The sequence below is a fragment of the Hemicordylus capensis genome, chromosome 5 (assembly GCF_027244095.1).
Source record: "Hemicordylus capensis ecotype Gifberg chromosome 5, rHemCap1.1.pri, whole genome shotgun sequence".
In the NCBI taxonomy this organism is placed as follows: Eukaryota; Metazoa; Chordata; class Lepidosauria; order Squamata; family Cordylidae; genus Hemicordylus; species Hemicordylus capensis.
In genome coordinates this window covers 52524452-52542264 of record NC_069661.1, presented here as the reverse complement: position 1 = coordinate 52542264, position 17813 = coordinate 52524452, and the positions used below count along the sequence as shown (strand labels likewise).

Here is a 17813-nt window from a genome sequence, read left to right as displayed (position 1 = left end):
TAGTTTCTAGTGGAAATGCACTGCTGTTTACAATTTTGTATCAGGTTCTAAAATGCAAGCTCCTTTGATTTCTGCTTGTCAACTGCAGGGAACAAAACAAGTGACATAATACAGCAGTGCAATATAAAATATGAATATACTATGATTGCTGCAAATTAAAAGGAGGTACAATCCACACACTGTCAAGCACTTTCTCCCACTAATTCATGAGCATGTGTTAACTCTCTCACTGAAGAGAATAGGATTTGAATCTGCTGAACTTTGTGTGGATCATATTGTAACTTTACAAAACTGAAATACTGCTAACATGAAGCATGAATTGTTTTACATATTAATGATAGCCTTTGTTGAAATAAAGGGGAAAGCTTGAAACACATGATTACTAAAAATATAAATTAGATTAACATGAATAAAAGGCTAGACACATAGAGCCAGCCTTGTGTAGTGGTTAGAGTGCTGGACTAGTACCAGGAAAACCCGAGTTCAAATCCCCATTCAGTCATGATACTTGCTGGGTGACTCTGGGCCAGTCACTTCTCTCTCAGCCTAACCTACTTCACAGAGTTGTTGTGAAGAACAAGGAGAAACTTAAGTATGTAGCACACTGCTCTGGGCTCCTTGGAAGAAGAGCGCCAAGGACACCGCTCTGGGCTCCTTGGATATAAAATGAAATAATAATAATAATAATAATAATTAATAATAATTTTGCACTAGGAGAACATTACCAGGGAAGTGGTAGTGGTGGTGGTGGGGGAACAGTTGGTAGGAAACGTTTCTAGAATCTGAGGAATCATTCCCCATATGGCTTGAGCAACTGTTTATCAGACTCCCTTTTCCATATGGGAAACGTGGACTGACCATCCACATGGGATGGTCCCAAATTCATATGGCTGTAGAGAGATCAAATGAGACTAGTAAAAAAATGTTGCTGTCCACTCCAAATTCTTATAGAGCAGGCTAAAGTTCTTAATAATCTTTAAGAATTGTGTTTGCTACATTAACAGCAGCTGTTACTCTAGAAGATTCAGGCCACCAGACATTTCTAATACATTAAACCAAAATGAGATGAGGAAATTACAGTGGGACACATGCAGACTTTAATTCCTGTTCTGTATACTCCATTTTAAAGTGTCCTATAAATAGGGTGACATTTTACCAAATGGTTTCTAACAGGTGTTTCTTCATGGCATCATAATGGCCTAAAATTGGAGCAATAGAAGCACAGCTGGTGATTCATAGATTCAGTAAAGAAACAAGGAAACGGTGAATGGCTTGGTGTCTGGTAACTTAATTGGCTCTGGTGTTTTGCAGAATGAAAGTAAATACACACCTGACCACTATATTACCACCACATAGGTTAGTTTTCATCATTCTTACAATGCCTAACAACAGAATCCGAGAAAGAAGTAATATTTTATTTTTGTTTACTTCTTTGCTTTTTTCAGGAAGAAAAAAATCAGATCTATTTCATTCAAATATGTGATTTCAATAAACCTATTTATTTAGCAACAGCAATAGCACTTACATTTATATACCGCTTTATAGTCGGGGCTCTCTAAGCGGTTTACAATGATTTAGCATATTGCCCCCAACATTCTGGGTACTCATTTTACCGACCTCGGAAGGATGGAAGGCTGAGTCAACCTTGAGCCCCTGGTCAGGATCGAACTTGTAACCTTCTGGTTACAGGGCGGCAGTTTTACCACTGCGCCACCAAATAACACTATCCATTTCTTTTATGCAATAGTACTGTTTATTTTAATTGTTTGGCACCTGGTTTACCAGCAAGTGTGCATTTAGGAGGGCAGACAGCTACCAATGTGTTAGCTTGGGTTCACACTTTATTTTAAATACAAAGCCTATGCTATGTCGAAGTCTGGGAATGGGTACGTTTTTCCACACACCCAAAAAACAGAACAGACCTGTATAGGGTACACGACTGTTGTGACCCTAGCCCTAAGCAGTAGCAATAAGTCTGATCTTGAAGAGAAAGGAAAAATCAGGCTGGAGGACCCACCTACAGTCTCCAGCCCAAACCAGAGTCTCTCAACCAAGAGACCCTGAATTCAGAGACTCTGAAACTGACTCTCATTTAACATGAGCCCCACAATGAAGTGGTCTTTTCTGCATCAAGTACCTCATATTGCCCCACACCTGCACCACAGCACTGACAATGGGCCAGCAGAGACTTGATGGAACAGAGGAGACATGCTAGACATTAGGCCAGAGAATCTTTCTCTGAGCAGCAAAGTAGAGACTGGAGGTACTGAAGACCTCATTCCACCTCTGGTTCTTGTTAAAGCAAGATGCTCAGTCCAGAGCAATGCCTCTGGGGCTTCTGATTCAGGGATAGGGTTTACCCATTGTGCTTATGGTAGTATTGTTGCATTTATTTCGACTTAGATTTTACTGTATTTATGAATACGACCAATATTTATATGCACTGAATATTTATATGCATTTAGACTTTGATAGCTATATGCGGTGCAGGGAAACAGACAATGGCTGATATTATTCCTAACTACTATTTTTTATATACCACTTCTTCAATGCAAAGCATCCTCAAAGCAGTTAGTATTTAAACAAAAAAGCAAGAATGCTGTGCCGGGGTCAAACAAGACCAGTTGTTCTGCCTCTGCTAAATGTAAGAGAATAAGTATGGATCCATAACAAAATGCCTCTGGTGTGCATATGTTACCTGAGTCTGCGGCTGACCAGGATGACAAAATAAACATAGCAACAAAGACAGGCTTCCGCCTCTAACTTGAGTCTTACTTCATAAGCAAATTTTATTTTTTTTAATGCGTTTTGTTATGTTATATGGTGCTCAGTCCCACCTCCTTTTCATCCAGCCCTAAAGCTTAAGAGTTAGGAAGCAGGGCTCTTCAGTTTTGTGTAACTGCTACAGAGCAGGCTAAGGAAGGTTTCTTCTGTTAAGTCTTACGATGATTATCTGAACCTCCAGTGTTCCCACGAAGCTAGAGAGTTGTGAGAAAATTGTCTCTCAAAACCTCCCCACCAACACTTGAGAGGGCCATATGTCATATCACCAAGAGATTAATTGCTTCCCCTTCAAAAACAGAACAGGGTTACCTGACACTTTGGTGAGAGAGGCATAGAATTTCAACATTTTACTCTATGGAGACTATTAGGCAGCTTTGCCCCTCAGAAGTAGTGACTTCCTTGAGGGAGTATTTTGTAAGCGGAAAATGTTCCCACTCTTTTTGCTGAAGCCCTCCTAGCCCCTTTCTTAGCTACACAGTTCCATTAGCTCTGTCTACCTGTCAACTGTCTGAGTTCACAAATATTCTATCCCACTGGCTAACACGGGGGCACTTGGGGGGATTTGGGTTCCTCTTGGTTTTTTCCCTTCAGATATTTGTGAAACTGACTTATTCGTGAGTCACCCCAAGTCTGCCAGTACCTCCCACTTGCCTGCTCACACTCCAGTTCTCTGTCCACACACATTGTAACACTTCCAGCTCTTTCAGAAACAGAGAAGATCACCAGCAGTGTTCCCTCTAAGGTGTGCGATTGTGTGCGCACTCCCAGGTTTTTTAAATCTTGGGGGGGGCATAACTACAATTGGGCAAGGGGAGACAGTTGTCTCGGGGCCCACTGCCTTGAGAGGCACCCCATAGGCAAGTCACATGACTCCCCAGCATGCCCCCACCGCATCACCCTGCAAATTTAGCACTTGCCAGGCAGGGAGTTTGGATTTGGCGGTGACACAGCAGTGGCGAAATCGCCAGCACCAGCAAAGGGTTAACCCTGAGAGTGCCACCCCTCTCCCTAGCAGCCTAGGCTGCATGCTTCAGCTTCTTCCTGGTCACTCTTGGCAAATCACAGGAGGTAAGGAGGGAGCCTCAGCCCAGCCAGTTGGGAAGTGGAAGGACTGTGAACTTCCTCTCTCAAGCAAGGTAAAACAAACAACAAAAAACAACAACAACAACAAAAAGTGTTCCTTATCCTAGATCTGTTTAGTTTGATTGTTGCCCTTCATTAAGCCACCGTGTGTGTGCTTGCATTTGAAAAGCCAGTCTCCTTGTGTTTGTTCTCCCCCACTTCCTTCCCTGGTTTGAAATGTGCTCGCTCTCTCTCTCACACACACGCGCGCATGCTCTCTCTCTCCATTACAAACTTTTAATAAAAATCCTCCCCACAGCCCAACAATATACCTTCTTGTTCTCCACCAAAGTAACAGTTTGGATTGAGTGTTCTGGTTGTGCTTGACGATCAAGATGTTTAAGATACAACTAAATGTTCAATAAACAATATTGAGAAAGCCACGTTACCAGCTTTTATAAGTGTGGGTTTTTTTATTTCTTAAGCACTTCACTAAAAAATAGTGCTCCTTTCAATTGAACGTATTTGAAATATGTCACTTAATTATCATACAAAGCTGAGCAATGGAAACTGCCAGTTTCTTTGCAAAAGAATAATACAATGAAGTACAGAGTCCATCACTAAGCAATATCAAGCTGTACTTCTTTCTTGTCCAACAAAAGAAAACCAAGTTTCTTTTAGATTTGTTCATCTATTGCCTTTTTAAAAACACATTTTATTTTTAAAAAATAATTTAAATGATTCACAACATGCATTTAATTTCCAATAATATTTATAATTCTAGAAGGGACAGGCTTTATCTGAAATATTACAGAGAGCTAACATGTTTCTTTTTCTGTGGGAATCTCTGCTTTCTATACATTTATGGAATATGTATACTGATTACAGAAATCATCCTTTTAAAGAATACTTCATTTACACAAAATGCCAATTCAAATCTAACAGGGATAAATACTTTCTCTTAATGTCATAAAGTGGGACTCTCGTGCTCAAATATCAGTTCAGAAGTACTGATACAAAATATTTGAAAATACCAGAACAGCATGTCTTTCTCTAGTACCAGTAAATGACTTGCATCGTTCACAATTTACAAAACCTTTTTAAAAATAATTTAGGATGATGTCCTACTGTGGCACATAGGGGTGACAGATAGATAGATAGATAGATAGATAGATAGATAGAATGATCTATCTATCTATCTATCATATTATATATTACTATTATTTAACTATGCTTTTTGATACCGCTATTCAGCCTCATTAAAGATTTCTTTACCTCATGAGCTGAACAAAAAGTTCACTGGCTGGAAGCAGATAAGGGGCTGTGTGCTTCGCCTTTCCTGAAGCTGGCCACATCTCTGTGTCAGCATGCATCTGACATCATTATACGGCTGTGGCTAGCACATGTGGGCCACTAAGAAAGGTGCCTCTTTGCCTCCTGTTCAGCTGGTTTACAACTAAAGCAGATCCTGTATATTATTGGGTAACTGTCTAGCTGCACTCTAAGAGTGTTGCCAGTATGAACCAAGGAGGTGACTGTCTACCCCTCACTCCTCCATAAACCAAGACATGTTCCTGATTTATATTTTAGGGAAGTGTTCAGTCACTCAAACACTTCCATCTCTACTCTGTCATAAATCTAACATAATGTGCAGTCTTTCTGGACCAACCTATTTATTGTCACTGCCAGTCTACAGTGGGGAAAATGTATTTAGAACTCGTAACTGAATTTGGTACATGTAACACACAAAGACCTGCAATTACTAATTAAACTAAAATTCTAAAAATGAATGGAGATCATAAAATTTTCAGCTGTGCCAACAGGATTATATTAATACAAAGTATTGCTCAATAATATTCAGCACCATATCTTATTTTTTTTTATAAAAAGACGAGCAAACCATCTCATGTTCTCTGTCTACATCTAGATCACTAAACACATCTACAGTATATCCATTAGTAATATAATCTACTCTAAATAGGAAAGCCAAAAATGTATTATAAAGATAGACAATGAAATAAATAGAAGTATAGGAATAAATTACTACTAATACCACACTAATTAAAAGTAAAGAAGCATGGACTGTTGAAATAGTAGTAGCAAAGGAACATTTTAAAAATAAAGGCTGAAGCAAGAGCAATATTCTTGCATTGAATATCAATATCCCCACACCCTTTTAAAAAGAAGAAGCTTGGAAGTAGATTCCAATCCTAAGTACAGTTTCACTACTTCAGACCCATTGAATTCAAACTGTACACAGGATTGTAACCTGTTTCCAAGCTTAACTTGGAAGTGGGTTGCAATCCCTAACTTTAGCGCCACTGAATTCAATGAGAATAAAGCAGCCTAATTATGCACAGGACTGCAACCATTATGAAGAATTGGAATGAGTGCAAAATCACTTATTTTGCTCTAAAATGTTAAGCATTTTTGAGATTTGTTTCTTCTTGATTAAATTAAGGAGAAAAAACCCTATACACAGAAAGCCTCCAGAGATTTTGAATAATCTTCAAAGTATCATTCTCTAATTATCCAATTAAAAACTGCAATTGTAAGGAAGGTGCTAATAACTGCCTGGTGTTTTTTTCCCCTCCAAAGCCACTCACTTTCTGCAAAAATGTTATGGTTGTTGAATAATAAAAGGCTTCCCATTTCTTCTATGGCAAAAATGGCCTTCATAAGTCTGCTATCAACCATCTGAGTGTCTCTTCTTACCCTTCCGATTTCCCAAAAGCTCTTCAAAAGCAAAGCTTTTGCTTTCAAAAGCAAAATCTCAATCAGCGAGATGGAAACAAAATTAAACAGAGCAATCACACTGAGTAAAAAAATAAAAAATAAAACACAACACTACATCCTTTCCCTCATTTTCTCAAATAAAATACTAGCTAAGTGCCCAAATGTCATGCAAAGAACCAAACTGTACATGATCTGGAAGAGGGAAATAACAGTCTCCCCCTTTCAAAACTCTGTCTTTCCATTTGTCTTTCTGTATTCAGGAATTGCAGGGTAATACTTTTTCTTATTTCCATCACAGACATCCACTAGCTCTTTCAGGGGCTAACAACTGTTTCCCAAATAGCTTGCCAAAATAATTCTGTGAATTTGCATGTACAGTACATACTGTATTCTGTTTCTGTGTATATATTATGTGTGTTAACCAGAATCTTAGTTGCTAGACTGATCAGTCCCTTATAGAAGTATAGAGATAAAAATAACCTGCAGAACACACTGTCACATGCTAAGAAAAAAAATACACACTTTAATCTGGCAATGTTTCTTTTGCATCCATACTGAATACTTTTTGTCAGATATCTAAATCCATAAAGTTTTTATTGCCTACATGAAATATGTACACAATTGAGATCCCCCCCAAATCTAGTCTTCTTAAATCAGCATCATCATGTTTATTTCGTGAGCAACCAGAGGAAATGAGTCAGTGGCTTAGGTCCAAGTCCTGGCAGACAGGTGTTCACATCACACAGCAGAAACACAAACACACACAGAGAGTGGTACTTAGCACCTATGTTGGAAGTCTCAGAAGAGAAGCCAAGAGCTTAATTACCCATGGAGAAAGGGGGGGGTAGAATCCTTAGATACTACCTTTAGAAGAATTTCTCCAGTAGGAGATTATTGTACATGCAAAAAAAGGGCTTCTTTAATGGAATCCATCCTGTTGAAAACTAAAGGACTTTCCCCCCCAACAAGAAATCATAATACAGTACCCTTCTTGGGATGCTAAATCCATTCAATATGAAACCAAGAAGAGCCACAGCTCAGCGGCAGAATGTATGATTTGCATGCAGAAGGTTTCGGGTTCAGTCCACAACATATTGAATTAAAAGAATCTCTGCCACCAGTCAAAGCAGACAATACTGGTCTAGATGGACTATTGTACCAACTCAATATAAGGTACCTTCATATGTATATATTCAATACTGAACAGCCAAATACTTATCCTATTTCAAGTCTGCTCAGTCAATTTGACTGAGTACACATACTGCTTCAACAGATTACAACAAGGATTGGGGGACACTTTCATTTGGACTGCATACAATTCCAAATATTCCAGAAATAGATCTATTTTTAAAACCCTGTTGTTGCCATGTATACTTGTTGGTAGTTCTTTCCCTTTTAGAACCAAATTTCCCAGCCTTGCCACAGATCTCAAGTTCCTAAAACAAAGGCTGCAGAATTGCTTTACATGTTATGTTGGATGCAAAATCAAAAGGAGAAGTGCTGCATAGTTGGTGCATATTTATTTTGCACGTTTATAAGGAATTTTAGGACAATTATTTTTGGGAGTAGTTTTAAGGCACTATTATTGGTTTTCTGGTTTATCAGCAACTTCTGCTTTGAGAGGTAAATTGCTTAAATAAGTAATATTAGGAAGAAGATGCAAAAGAGAAACATGAAAGGATAGGAAATAATGTAACAGTACAGACAGCTACAGCAATTGCTATATCCACATCTCTACAAATAATACACACACATGCAGACATGTAAATAACTGACAAGACAAGAGTTAAGATAAAAAAATATTTAGTTAAACTAGTTTCCACCTTCATCATTAGATAAGGTGGAAGCTGAAACACGTAACTAAATAATTTAACTCTATCTCTGTCTTGTCCATCACTTCTTTACACTTTTTTGAGTAACTGTCAGAGTTCTGATCCAGAGCTTACCAGCATGTAGCACTGTTAATTGTTTTTCATATAATCTATCCATATTTATAACCTTAAGGAAGCATCCTTGAATACTAAAAACTCAAGTTCAAACAGGACTAGCTCCCACACTTTTCACAGAATCAATTTAAGAGGAATGGGCAGGAATGGAAGTGAAGGTCAGACACAAGGAAATCTTTCTTGTTAGTACTAATGTTAGGGCAAACTTGGCTAACTACTGTTGTGAAACCTACACATAATCCAAGGATTTATGCATGTACATCACAACTAACTAAAAAGTTAGATAACATATATCCAGTGTACACCATGATTATATATTAAATACCAGCACTGCAAAAATCCTTAAGCAAAGTGATTACTATAATAATTTATCAAAACTGAATACTGCCATTATTAACTTAAGATTTCAGTACAAAATGTTAATTTTGATTAGACTCAATTTTCCAGTCTAGTTTATTCCCCTCAATTTTAATTTCCAGAAACCTGTAAGTCTAGAAACAGGCTAGTCTATACAGCAGGTGGACCACAGGTTTCAAGATATGAGTTCCAAATCAGCTGACATTCAGTTTATTGGGTTCAGACAGTAACACAAATTAACATCTTTAGAGGTGCAATATAAAAATAGCTGCCAAGTTTCAGAATATAACAAATCCCAGATAAACTATTTGGGCGGGGGGTGGGGAGAGAATCTAAGAAACCTATGTACAGTACCTTTGCTATATTCTTCTAAAATAAAATGGCTTTTTGCTTGATGTGCATCACAATGACTATATTCCCACAGTCTGCCTTTCTATCCCAGCTTCTTGTACAGATGTTTATTCTTTTCTCTCCCATTTGGTTATTATGGTTCATTATGCTGAGGGAATAAACTGATTGAAATGTTCATGGAGATGAGTACTGCAATGAGTGTGTGTGTGTGTGTGTATAAAGAAGCCCAGTAGAAAGAAAAACAGAGATAAAGCAAAGGAGATTTTTATAACCCCAAGCACCGACTGCTGCCTCAAAAGGGGTGCAAAGGAACTGGGGATGGGGGGAAAGAGGCAAAATGCACAGATTTGAGACAACAATAAATCATATGCCAAATATAGAGCAAAAAATGAAAAGGCTCTGTGTTTCGATGTAAACTTCTGGCAAGAGCTGGTTTGTTGTCAGGTTCCCAGACACAAAATAAATGCTCTGTTCACTAAGCATGAAGCCCTGCAAGGAGCAGTGAGCTCAGAGGCTCTTGGCTCTCCTCAAGTCTCATTAGGTCTGCATATTAATGACTTGCAGCAATATAAAGCAGCCCTTGAATGGGTTTTTCCCCTGCCAGTGTGCCTAGGCTTCCCACAAGCAAAGGGAATAACACATTCCAAGAGTGGAGGGCTAGAATATCCTCCACTCAGTCTCTTGGTGCTTCTGGGCATCAGTCAGCCATTCACGCTCATGCATAAGAGGATGTTTCAGGAGAGAGGAAAAGCACCCGCCTCCCTAGAGGCTCACCCTGCAAGACAATCTGGGGGTGGGGGAAAGAAGAGCCTAGAGAGCTTTTATGAGCTGAAGGGGAGAGGTTATTACTGCTAATCCTGGATTCCCAAACCTTTGGTGATGACAATCTAGTGACAAATGGCATTGATACCTACTAAGCTACAGGGTGCATTACAGCCAAATAAACACCAAATGGATCAGTGCTCATCTCAAATAGGTGTAGCAGCAGTGGCGCAAGAATATATCTAACAGGTATTTTAATTTCCATTCATGAGCATATAAAAGGTCAAATAGTCACATATAATATGGCCATTAATCCAAATTTCATCATCATATGCAGCCCTCTTACTGGTTTACAAATGCTAAATCCTGAAAATGCAAGGCATTATATTTTCCCAATACTCTGTGAGAGACACTGCTGATCTCAAAGGGTGCGTGGGGGGGGGGAGAGAGAACCCTTCAAAATCCAGCTGTCATTCAAACAGGACTCCTTCCTATTCATTCCCCTAGGGCCACACCCACTGTGCATCACTCTGCTATAGTCACTGCAAACTGCTCTGAAATCTATAGCCTGCTATAGTCACTGCAAACTGCTCTGAAATCTTCCCAACAGCTTTGCAGGAGACTTTTGCCTGACACCAAAACTTATCAGCATCTTCAGAACTCTAGTAGAGAAGACTAACATTCAAGGAGAGTCAGCCATGCAGGATTAACATACCAACACACTCTAATGCTCAAAAGCAAGAAGCCAGGGTTTCCAGGGTCCATCTTTCTCTGTGTATTACAAACTGAATCACTCTAAGCCCATCTAGCTGTATATGCACATAAGACGATAAACACTCTGTATCACATTACTTCTGGCCTATTATTTATTTATCTATCTGTAATTGCCCTTGCTGCTTCTCTTATTAAAAGATCAAATATTTAGATTCCCCCTTATCAGACTTACCAGAGGATTGACCTCGATTAGTGGCGTCATGATCGCTGTCTCCTTGCTCGCTGTCTCCATGACCACTGTCCTTAGAGCTTACTATGTCTGCTTCCTGGAATGCAGAACTAGAAACATGGGGGGGGGAAGAGACTTAATACTTGAACACCCAGGAAAAAGGAAACTCATAAAACATTCTTCTGCCATCACATGGCCACATGCGGTGCTGCACTCAGCCAGACCTCCCCGCTCTCAGCACTGCTTCTGTAGAGCTGCTCTTTCCATCAGATACAAAACTTGTACTTTCAGGCATTAATAATCCAACTGGAACAGACAGTAGCCATTATCACACCGCCTGTGTTACACACAGTTGTTATAAATAATTTGGCTGAATTTGCTTAAGACGGGAAGCTAAATTTGCACACAGAGAAGTCAATATTAGCTGCCAATTCTCACAGAGGGGCTCATAAGTATTTGAGGCACGTTTGAAACGAGCACAAAATCACATTCCACTCTCTTTTCAGGTAATTTCAGAGAGCTACCAAAGCCATAACTCAAAGATGTTCATTCAGTGCTTATTTATTTTGCTTAATGGTACTGTCTCAACAACTTGGTTTTGATATTCCTCAGCTATTATTCGACATCTGCAGTAAACACATTTCCATGTTTCCCCTTTATACTTGCTGAAATACATCTCAGGTTTTACAAAATTAGGGTCATCATTCGGAAATAAGGAATGAGATCCTACCTGTTTACCCGCCTTGGTCTATCAACTAGATAACTGAGCTCTGCACGCTGGTGTTTAGTCTAGAAAAAAAATAGGAAAAAAATCAGATCCTAGTATACATTTGTGAGCAACCAGTTTATAACTACAGCTATTATAATGGATACAGGTGCCTGTATATAGGTATTGTATATAGGTTTATGGGAGAAAGCTGGTCTTGTGGTAGGAAGCATGAATTGCCCCCTTTGCTAAGCAGGGTCTGCCCTGGTTTGCATTTGAATGGGAGATGTGTGAATATTGTAAGATATTCCCATCAGCGGATGGGGCCGCTCTGGGAAGAGCATCTGCATGTTTGCACGCAGAAGGTTCCAAGATTCCTCCCTGGCATCTCCAAGATAGGGCTGAGAGATTCCTGCTTTCAACACTGGAGAAGCCACTGCCAATTCTGAGCTAAATGGACCAATGGTCTGACTCAGTATAAGGCAGCTTCCTATGTTCACTAACAGCTAGGCCATTAAACATCCATGGGGGGGAAATATTCTCCCCCCACTCACCCAAATAAACAAGCACCAATAGAAATGGCTCATAGATTAATCAACAGGAATTTTTAATCCAAGACTGGATTTTAATTCCTTACCATTACTGAATAACCAACCACCTACACCACACATGAGAGATATCAAGTGAGCTACTATTCATTCTGAATAATGGTCCCACAATCTGAACACCAGCATGCATTTCAATACAACCTATGGGCAAAGGAATACAATTCTAAAGCAGACAAATAGCCAGCAAAGAGACACATTTCTTTCTGAAGTTCTAGAAGGCCAATATTCAAAATGCTAACATTTTAAAGGTCTCTGTTGGCTTTAGAAGACTCAAATTGTGCTTTCTTCCAGCAATTGACACAGATGGTGTACACAGTTTAATGCCCAGCAGACCAGGTTTTAACAGAAACATGTTAAGCCTCCATCATATGATCCATAAAAATTCTTTATACTCTAGGGTAATACAAAAATATGCATCATGGAAGAGACTGCTAAGCTTTGATAGAGAATGGCAATGATGTTCTTTTGGAAATACCTTCTTTACAAAAATACACTGTAGTGTAAGGTGGACCTTGCTAGAGTAATGAAACGTTAATGAATAAGTCTTTGATTACTGAATTACTTAAAATTGCTGCCTGATAGTTTGCTATCCACAAGAGAATTTTCCCAGTCTTAATCATAAATGCAAGTATTCTTAGATGTAAATTTTTAAAAAAATATTGCCTTGAGTATAGAAATGATTAAAGAAATACTCTCAGATTTGCCATTCCTTGAAAAGAGCAGTGGCCAGGAAAGCAAAACAGTGGTGTTCAGATGTATCAAGTAGTGTAACTAAAAGTGAAAATAAATACTGGCATCATCTAACCTAAGGCTATGTTGATTTGATATAGAAATGGGGAAAGCTTGGCTAGCTTCATTCAAATTCAGAGAGTGTGGGCGTTAGGCTGCAACAATTTCTAAGATACTCTCTCCAGTGCATAGTCCCTTCTGCTTTCAGAAGAAAAGAGGATGTTGCTAGCTGAAACCAAAAGGAACCTCGGATGTCAGCCTGTCCTGCATCGTAATTATTTAAAGTAAGAGAGGTATTAGGAAGGCGCTATTTGGAACAATGTGTGCATTAAACGGCTAGATAAAAAGTGAAGGGGGCAGAGATGGTGCAGAAGAACTGCACTGCAGTTTGATGGTGGCACTGTGTGAGGAGATCATTGATGACAAGAGCATGCGTTTCTGGAGAAAGGACATAAATCAGCTGACTGCTCATCTGCTACTACTTATAGTAGTTGTAAATGCAGTCTACTGAAGGGAAGGGAGGTAAAATACATGATATGCATCAATAACCATAGAATGATTCAAGCTAGAAACCTCTAAGAATTTGTGGGAGAAAATCCACAGAGCAACGTTACTATACATATCAGGAACCTTAGTACTTATAGTAAGACAACAAATTAAGTATTAACGCCAATGGAAGCTGCAATCCTATACCCACTCCTGGGGGCGGGGGGAGAATCTCATTGAAGTCCAAGTACAGAACTGGGGCTTCCAAGTACAGAACTGGGCAGTACCGGGCCCGAGTAAAGAATGCTTGGAGCAGTGCAGTTGGGGGCGATCCTATCCACACAGCTAAACACATGGGGGACTGATCCTGGGTAAATATGCACCAAGTTGGGCAGTAATACTGGCAGTTACAATGATCACTTCCCAACACCTGATGGGGAAGCAGAGATTGGGATACCCAGGCAGTTGAGGGAGGCTCAGGGGATGGGGAAGGGATGCCTTACCTCGCTGGACAATATACTGCCATTGGAGATGATGTCAGGCTGCTGGTCGGTGTACCCCGTGACAATGGCCCCGCAAGGGTTGTGCTCGGCGTCCGTGCTGCGGGAAGGGCTGCAAGGCTTGAGGAACATCAGGTCGGTCTTGGCCGACTCGGGTGTGAGGCAGACCTGGTAGCAGTAGTTCTGGTTGTGGTGGTGGGAGCCGAAGCTGGCCGACTCTTCGACGGGCACCTGGGCGGGGTTGCTGGGCACGTTGGCGCTCTGGACCAACATGATGTCCGACTTGCTGAGCTTCTTCTTGCGGGCCCGCGCCTGGCGGCTGCAGCACGGACAACAGCAGCAGCAGCTCAGGCAGCAGTCGCTGGCCAGGCACGTGTAGATGTTGAGCTTCTTCTCCTTCTGGCAGCGGACGGCCAGCACGATCATGGCCAGCAGGAAGATGAAGGAGACCGAGCCCAGGGCGATGATGAGGATCAGCGTCAGGTCCAGCGAGGTCTCGCCGGCCCCCGCGCCCCCCGAGCGGCTGGGCCGGTGCTCGCCCCCGGGGCCTCCTGCGCCCCCGGGGCCTAGCCCCCCGCCGCCCCCGGGGCCTCCGCCGCCGCCCGCGCCCGCCCCCTGGCGCTCCACTGCACTGTCCACCAAGACCACGTGGAGGGCGGCGGTGGAAGAGAGCGGCGGTTGCCCGTGGTCGCGCACCTCGATGACCAGCTCGTAAGGCCGCTGCGGGTCGCGCTTGGCGGGCACTTTGCGGGCCGTGCGCAGCTCGCCCGTGCGCCAGTCCATGCGGAAGAGGCTGGCCTCGTTGCCCCGCACGATGCTGTAGGTCAGGCGCGCGTTCTCGCCGTCGTCAGCGTCCACGGCCGCCACGCGGGTCACCAGGTAGCCTGGCTCGGCGCCGCGGGGCAGCACCTCTCGGGCCGGCGTGCCGTTGCGGCCGGGCAGCGGGCTGACGATGGCGGGCGCGTTGTCGTTCTGGTCCACCACCAGGATGTTGACGGTGGCGTTGCCGGCCAGCGCCTCCTCGCCGTTGGGCTCCTCGCCTCCTCCGGCGGCGTCGCGGGCTTCCACTTGGAAGCTGAACTCCTTGAGCTGCTCGTAGTCGAAGGAGCGCAGCGCGTAGAGGAAGCCGTTCTCGGAGTTGATGGAGACGTAGGTGAAGACCGACATGCCCTGGATCTGGCTCTCCAGGATGGAGTAGGCCAACTGCGCGTTGGCGCCCTGGTCGCGGTCCGTGGCGCTGACGGCGTAGATGTAAGCGCCCGGCACGTTGTTCTCGCTCACGTAGACCTGGTAGACGGGCTGCGAGAAGCGGGGCGCGTTGTCGTTCACGTCGCTGACGCGCACCTGGATGGACTTGCTGGTGCTCAGCGCCGGCTCGCCCATGTCCCGCGCCACCACCGTCAGCGTGTAGGCGTCGCCGCCGGGCTGCTCGCGGTCCAGGGGCCCCTCGGTGACGATGGTGTAGTAGTTCTTGAAGGAGCTCTTCAGGCGGAAAGGCGCGTCGCCTTGCAGCAGCTCGCACTGCACTTGCCCATTCTCTTCCGAGTCCCGGTCGGAGACGCTGAAGAGTGCCACCACCGTGCCCGGCGCCGCCGCCTCGCTCACCGCCTCCTTGACGGTGGAGAAGCTGATCTCCGGCGCGTTGTCGTTGGCGTCGAGCACCCGCACCAGCACCTTGCAGTGGGCGGGCACGGCATTGGGCCCCAGGTCCTTGGCTTGCACGTACACCTGGTAGACGCTGCTCTCCTCGTAGTCCAACTCGCCGTTGACCTCCAGGCGGCCCGTCCGCGGCGAGATCCCGAACAGCTCCCGTGCCCGGGCGGAGATGTGGCTGCTGAACGAGTAGATGATCTCTCCATTTTGGCCCTCGTCCGGGTCGCTGGCGTTGAGCTGCAGCACCAGCGTGCCCGGCGGCGAGTTCTCGGGCAGGGAGACCGTGTAGACGGGTTGCTCGAAGGCGGGCACGTTGTCGTTAGAATCCAGCACGCGGATGGTGAGCAGAGCGGTACCGGTGCGCTGCTGGGGCTGCCCTCCATCTACAGCCGTCAGCACGTAGCGGTGCACTGCTTGCTGCTCCCGGTCCAAGGGCTTGGAGAGCACCAGCTCGGCAAAGCGGTTGCCGTCGGGCTGCGTCTGCACGTCCAGCGAGAAGTAGCTGTTGGGGGTGATCTCGTAGGTGCGCAGCGAGTTGGTGCCTACGTCCGGGTCGAAAGCGCTCTCCAGAGGGAAGCGGGTGCCTGGCGTGGCGCTCTCCGAGATCTCCACGGTCAGGTCGGGCTCCGGGAAGGCGGGCGGGTTGTCGTTGATGTCCAGCACGTCAATCTCCACGCGGAAGAGCTCGAGTGGGTTCTCCAGGAAGACCTCCAGGTGCAGCTGGCAGGAGGGGCTCTGCTTGCAGATCTGCTCGCGGTCGATCTTCTCGTTCACGTAGAGCACCCCGGTCTCCAGGTTGAGGTCCAGGTAAGGGCTCCGCGAATTGGGCACCGTCTGGAAGCGGCGAGCGGAAAGTTTTGTAATGTCCAAGCCCAGGTCCTCGGCGATATTCCCCACGAAAGTGCCATGCTCCTGTTCCTCCTGCACCGTGTAGTGAAGCTGCGAAAGGGCTCCCTCCACCATCCAGATTAAGGCAAAGAGGAATAGCACGACCATCTCCAAAAGGGGAAAGAGATCCCCCCTCCCCGACACCAGCACTGCCTCTTTCTCAAAAAAAAAACAACAAAAAAAACCCTCCTCCTCCAGGAAACACTCTTGTGTGGGGAGGGAGGGGTGGGGGCAGAGATGGATGAGGGCTCTAAAAGGGATTTATGATCATTCCTTTTCCTTCATTTTCTCTCTTCTCCCCCATCGCCTTCCTTCAAAAGAAAATAAATAAATCACCCGAGATGAGTACGGGAGGACGCCAGGCAGAGCTCCCACCTCATCGGTGATCTTCGCAAGAAATGACCAACTAGAGGCAATAGGTAGGTAGGTGGCTATATAGACACAGGAGCCCGTTTTAATTTATTCCCAGAGTCCTGGCACTGCACCGCGGCAGCCGGAGAGCCGGTGGAGGCAGCAACAGCAAATCCTGGGGAATTGGTATCTTTCAAGATTGTCCTCGGTTTGGCTTCCTGATCGCAGGAGCGGGAAAGGCTGCAGGAAGAACCGATGGGCATGCCCCCCTCAGACGAAGAAAAACACATGAAAGACAGGAAAGATTGTTTTACAAAAATTAAAAATCAGACCACCACCACCACCCCAAAAATGATTACGACCAGCCAAAGGAGGTAATTCGAAAAAGACAGAGAGCAGCTCGGCAGCTCCAAACTTTCATTCCCCCAATCGCTCTGGGGCTTATCTCGGATTCTCTTAAATTTCCCTCGCCATGTCTTCCTTTAAAGCCTGTGTCCCGAGAACCCTCATTTTTCTTGCTAATGAGGGTCCGGATCAGTTTTCTTTTCCCCTCGCCTTTGCTGCTTTGCCTCCTACCCCTGCCTTTCCAAACACAATTCACTGATACTGCTGCTGCCACTCGCTCCCTTCTCCAGTCCCGGCTCCAGCTCCTGTGATCTCTGCTGGCAGTTTCTGAGCTGCGAGCGCTCGGTTTTTCTGTTTTTGCGCAGCGACCTGCTCCTGCCAACCAATCGCCTCGTAGTTACAGCCCTAGGGCGGCAACCCATTGGATATGCCGCACGTCCAGCAGTCTCCGTCATGGAGGCAGGGAAGGTGGGGGAGGGAGCGCGCGAGAACTCTCCCCTGTATTCTCAGTGTGAGTGTGTGTCTCTATGGCAGAGAGAATAACCCTGCCACTCCCGAAGCGCTTGCTGGGGAATCTCTGCCTTGGAAAGTTACTATTCCCCTGTT

The 17813-nt window shown here is 44.3% G+C and overlaps 1 protein-coding gene across 15 annotated transcripts in view; it reads right to left on the bottom strand.

Annotated features, from left to right (window-relative positions):
* The window catches only part of PCDH10 (protocadherin 10), a 66856-nt gene extending 49306 nt beyond the window's left edge, over window positions 1-17550 (bottom strand). For 9 of the 15 annotated variants that reach the window (XR_008308208.1, XR_008308211.1, XM_053254036.1 and 6 more), the window contains exons 1-3: window positions 13974-17550; window positions 11672-11730; window positions 10945-11051 (exon numbers count right to left, since the gene is read on the bottom strand). Coding sequence is in view for 11 of the 15 variants with exons in the window: in XM_053254036.1 (XP_053110011.1) it covers window positions 10945-11051; window positions 11672-11730; window positions 13974-16619 (2812 nt within the window). In the remaining 4 variants the exon portion in view is untranslated. The remainder of the gene's footprint in view (window positions 1-10944; window positions 11052-11671; window positions 11731-13973) is intronic. The other 6 variants (XR_008308209.1, XR_008308210.1, XM_053254040.1 and 3 more) reach the window with 2 other exon arrangements.
* Window positions 17551-17813: the final 263 nt, after the last annotated feature.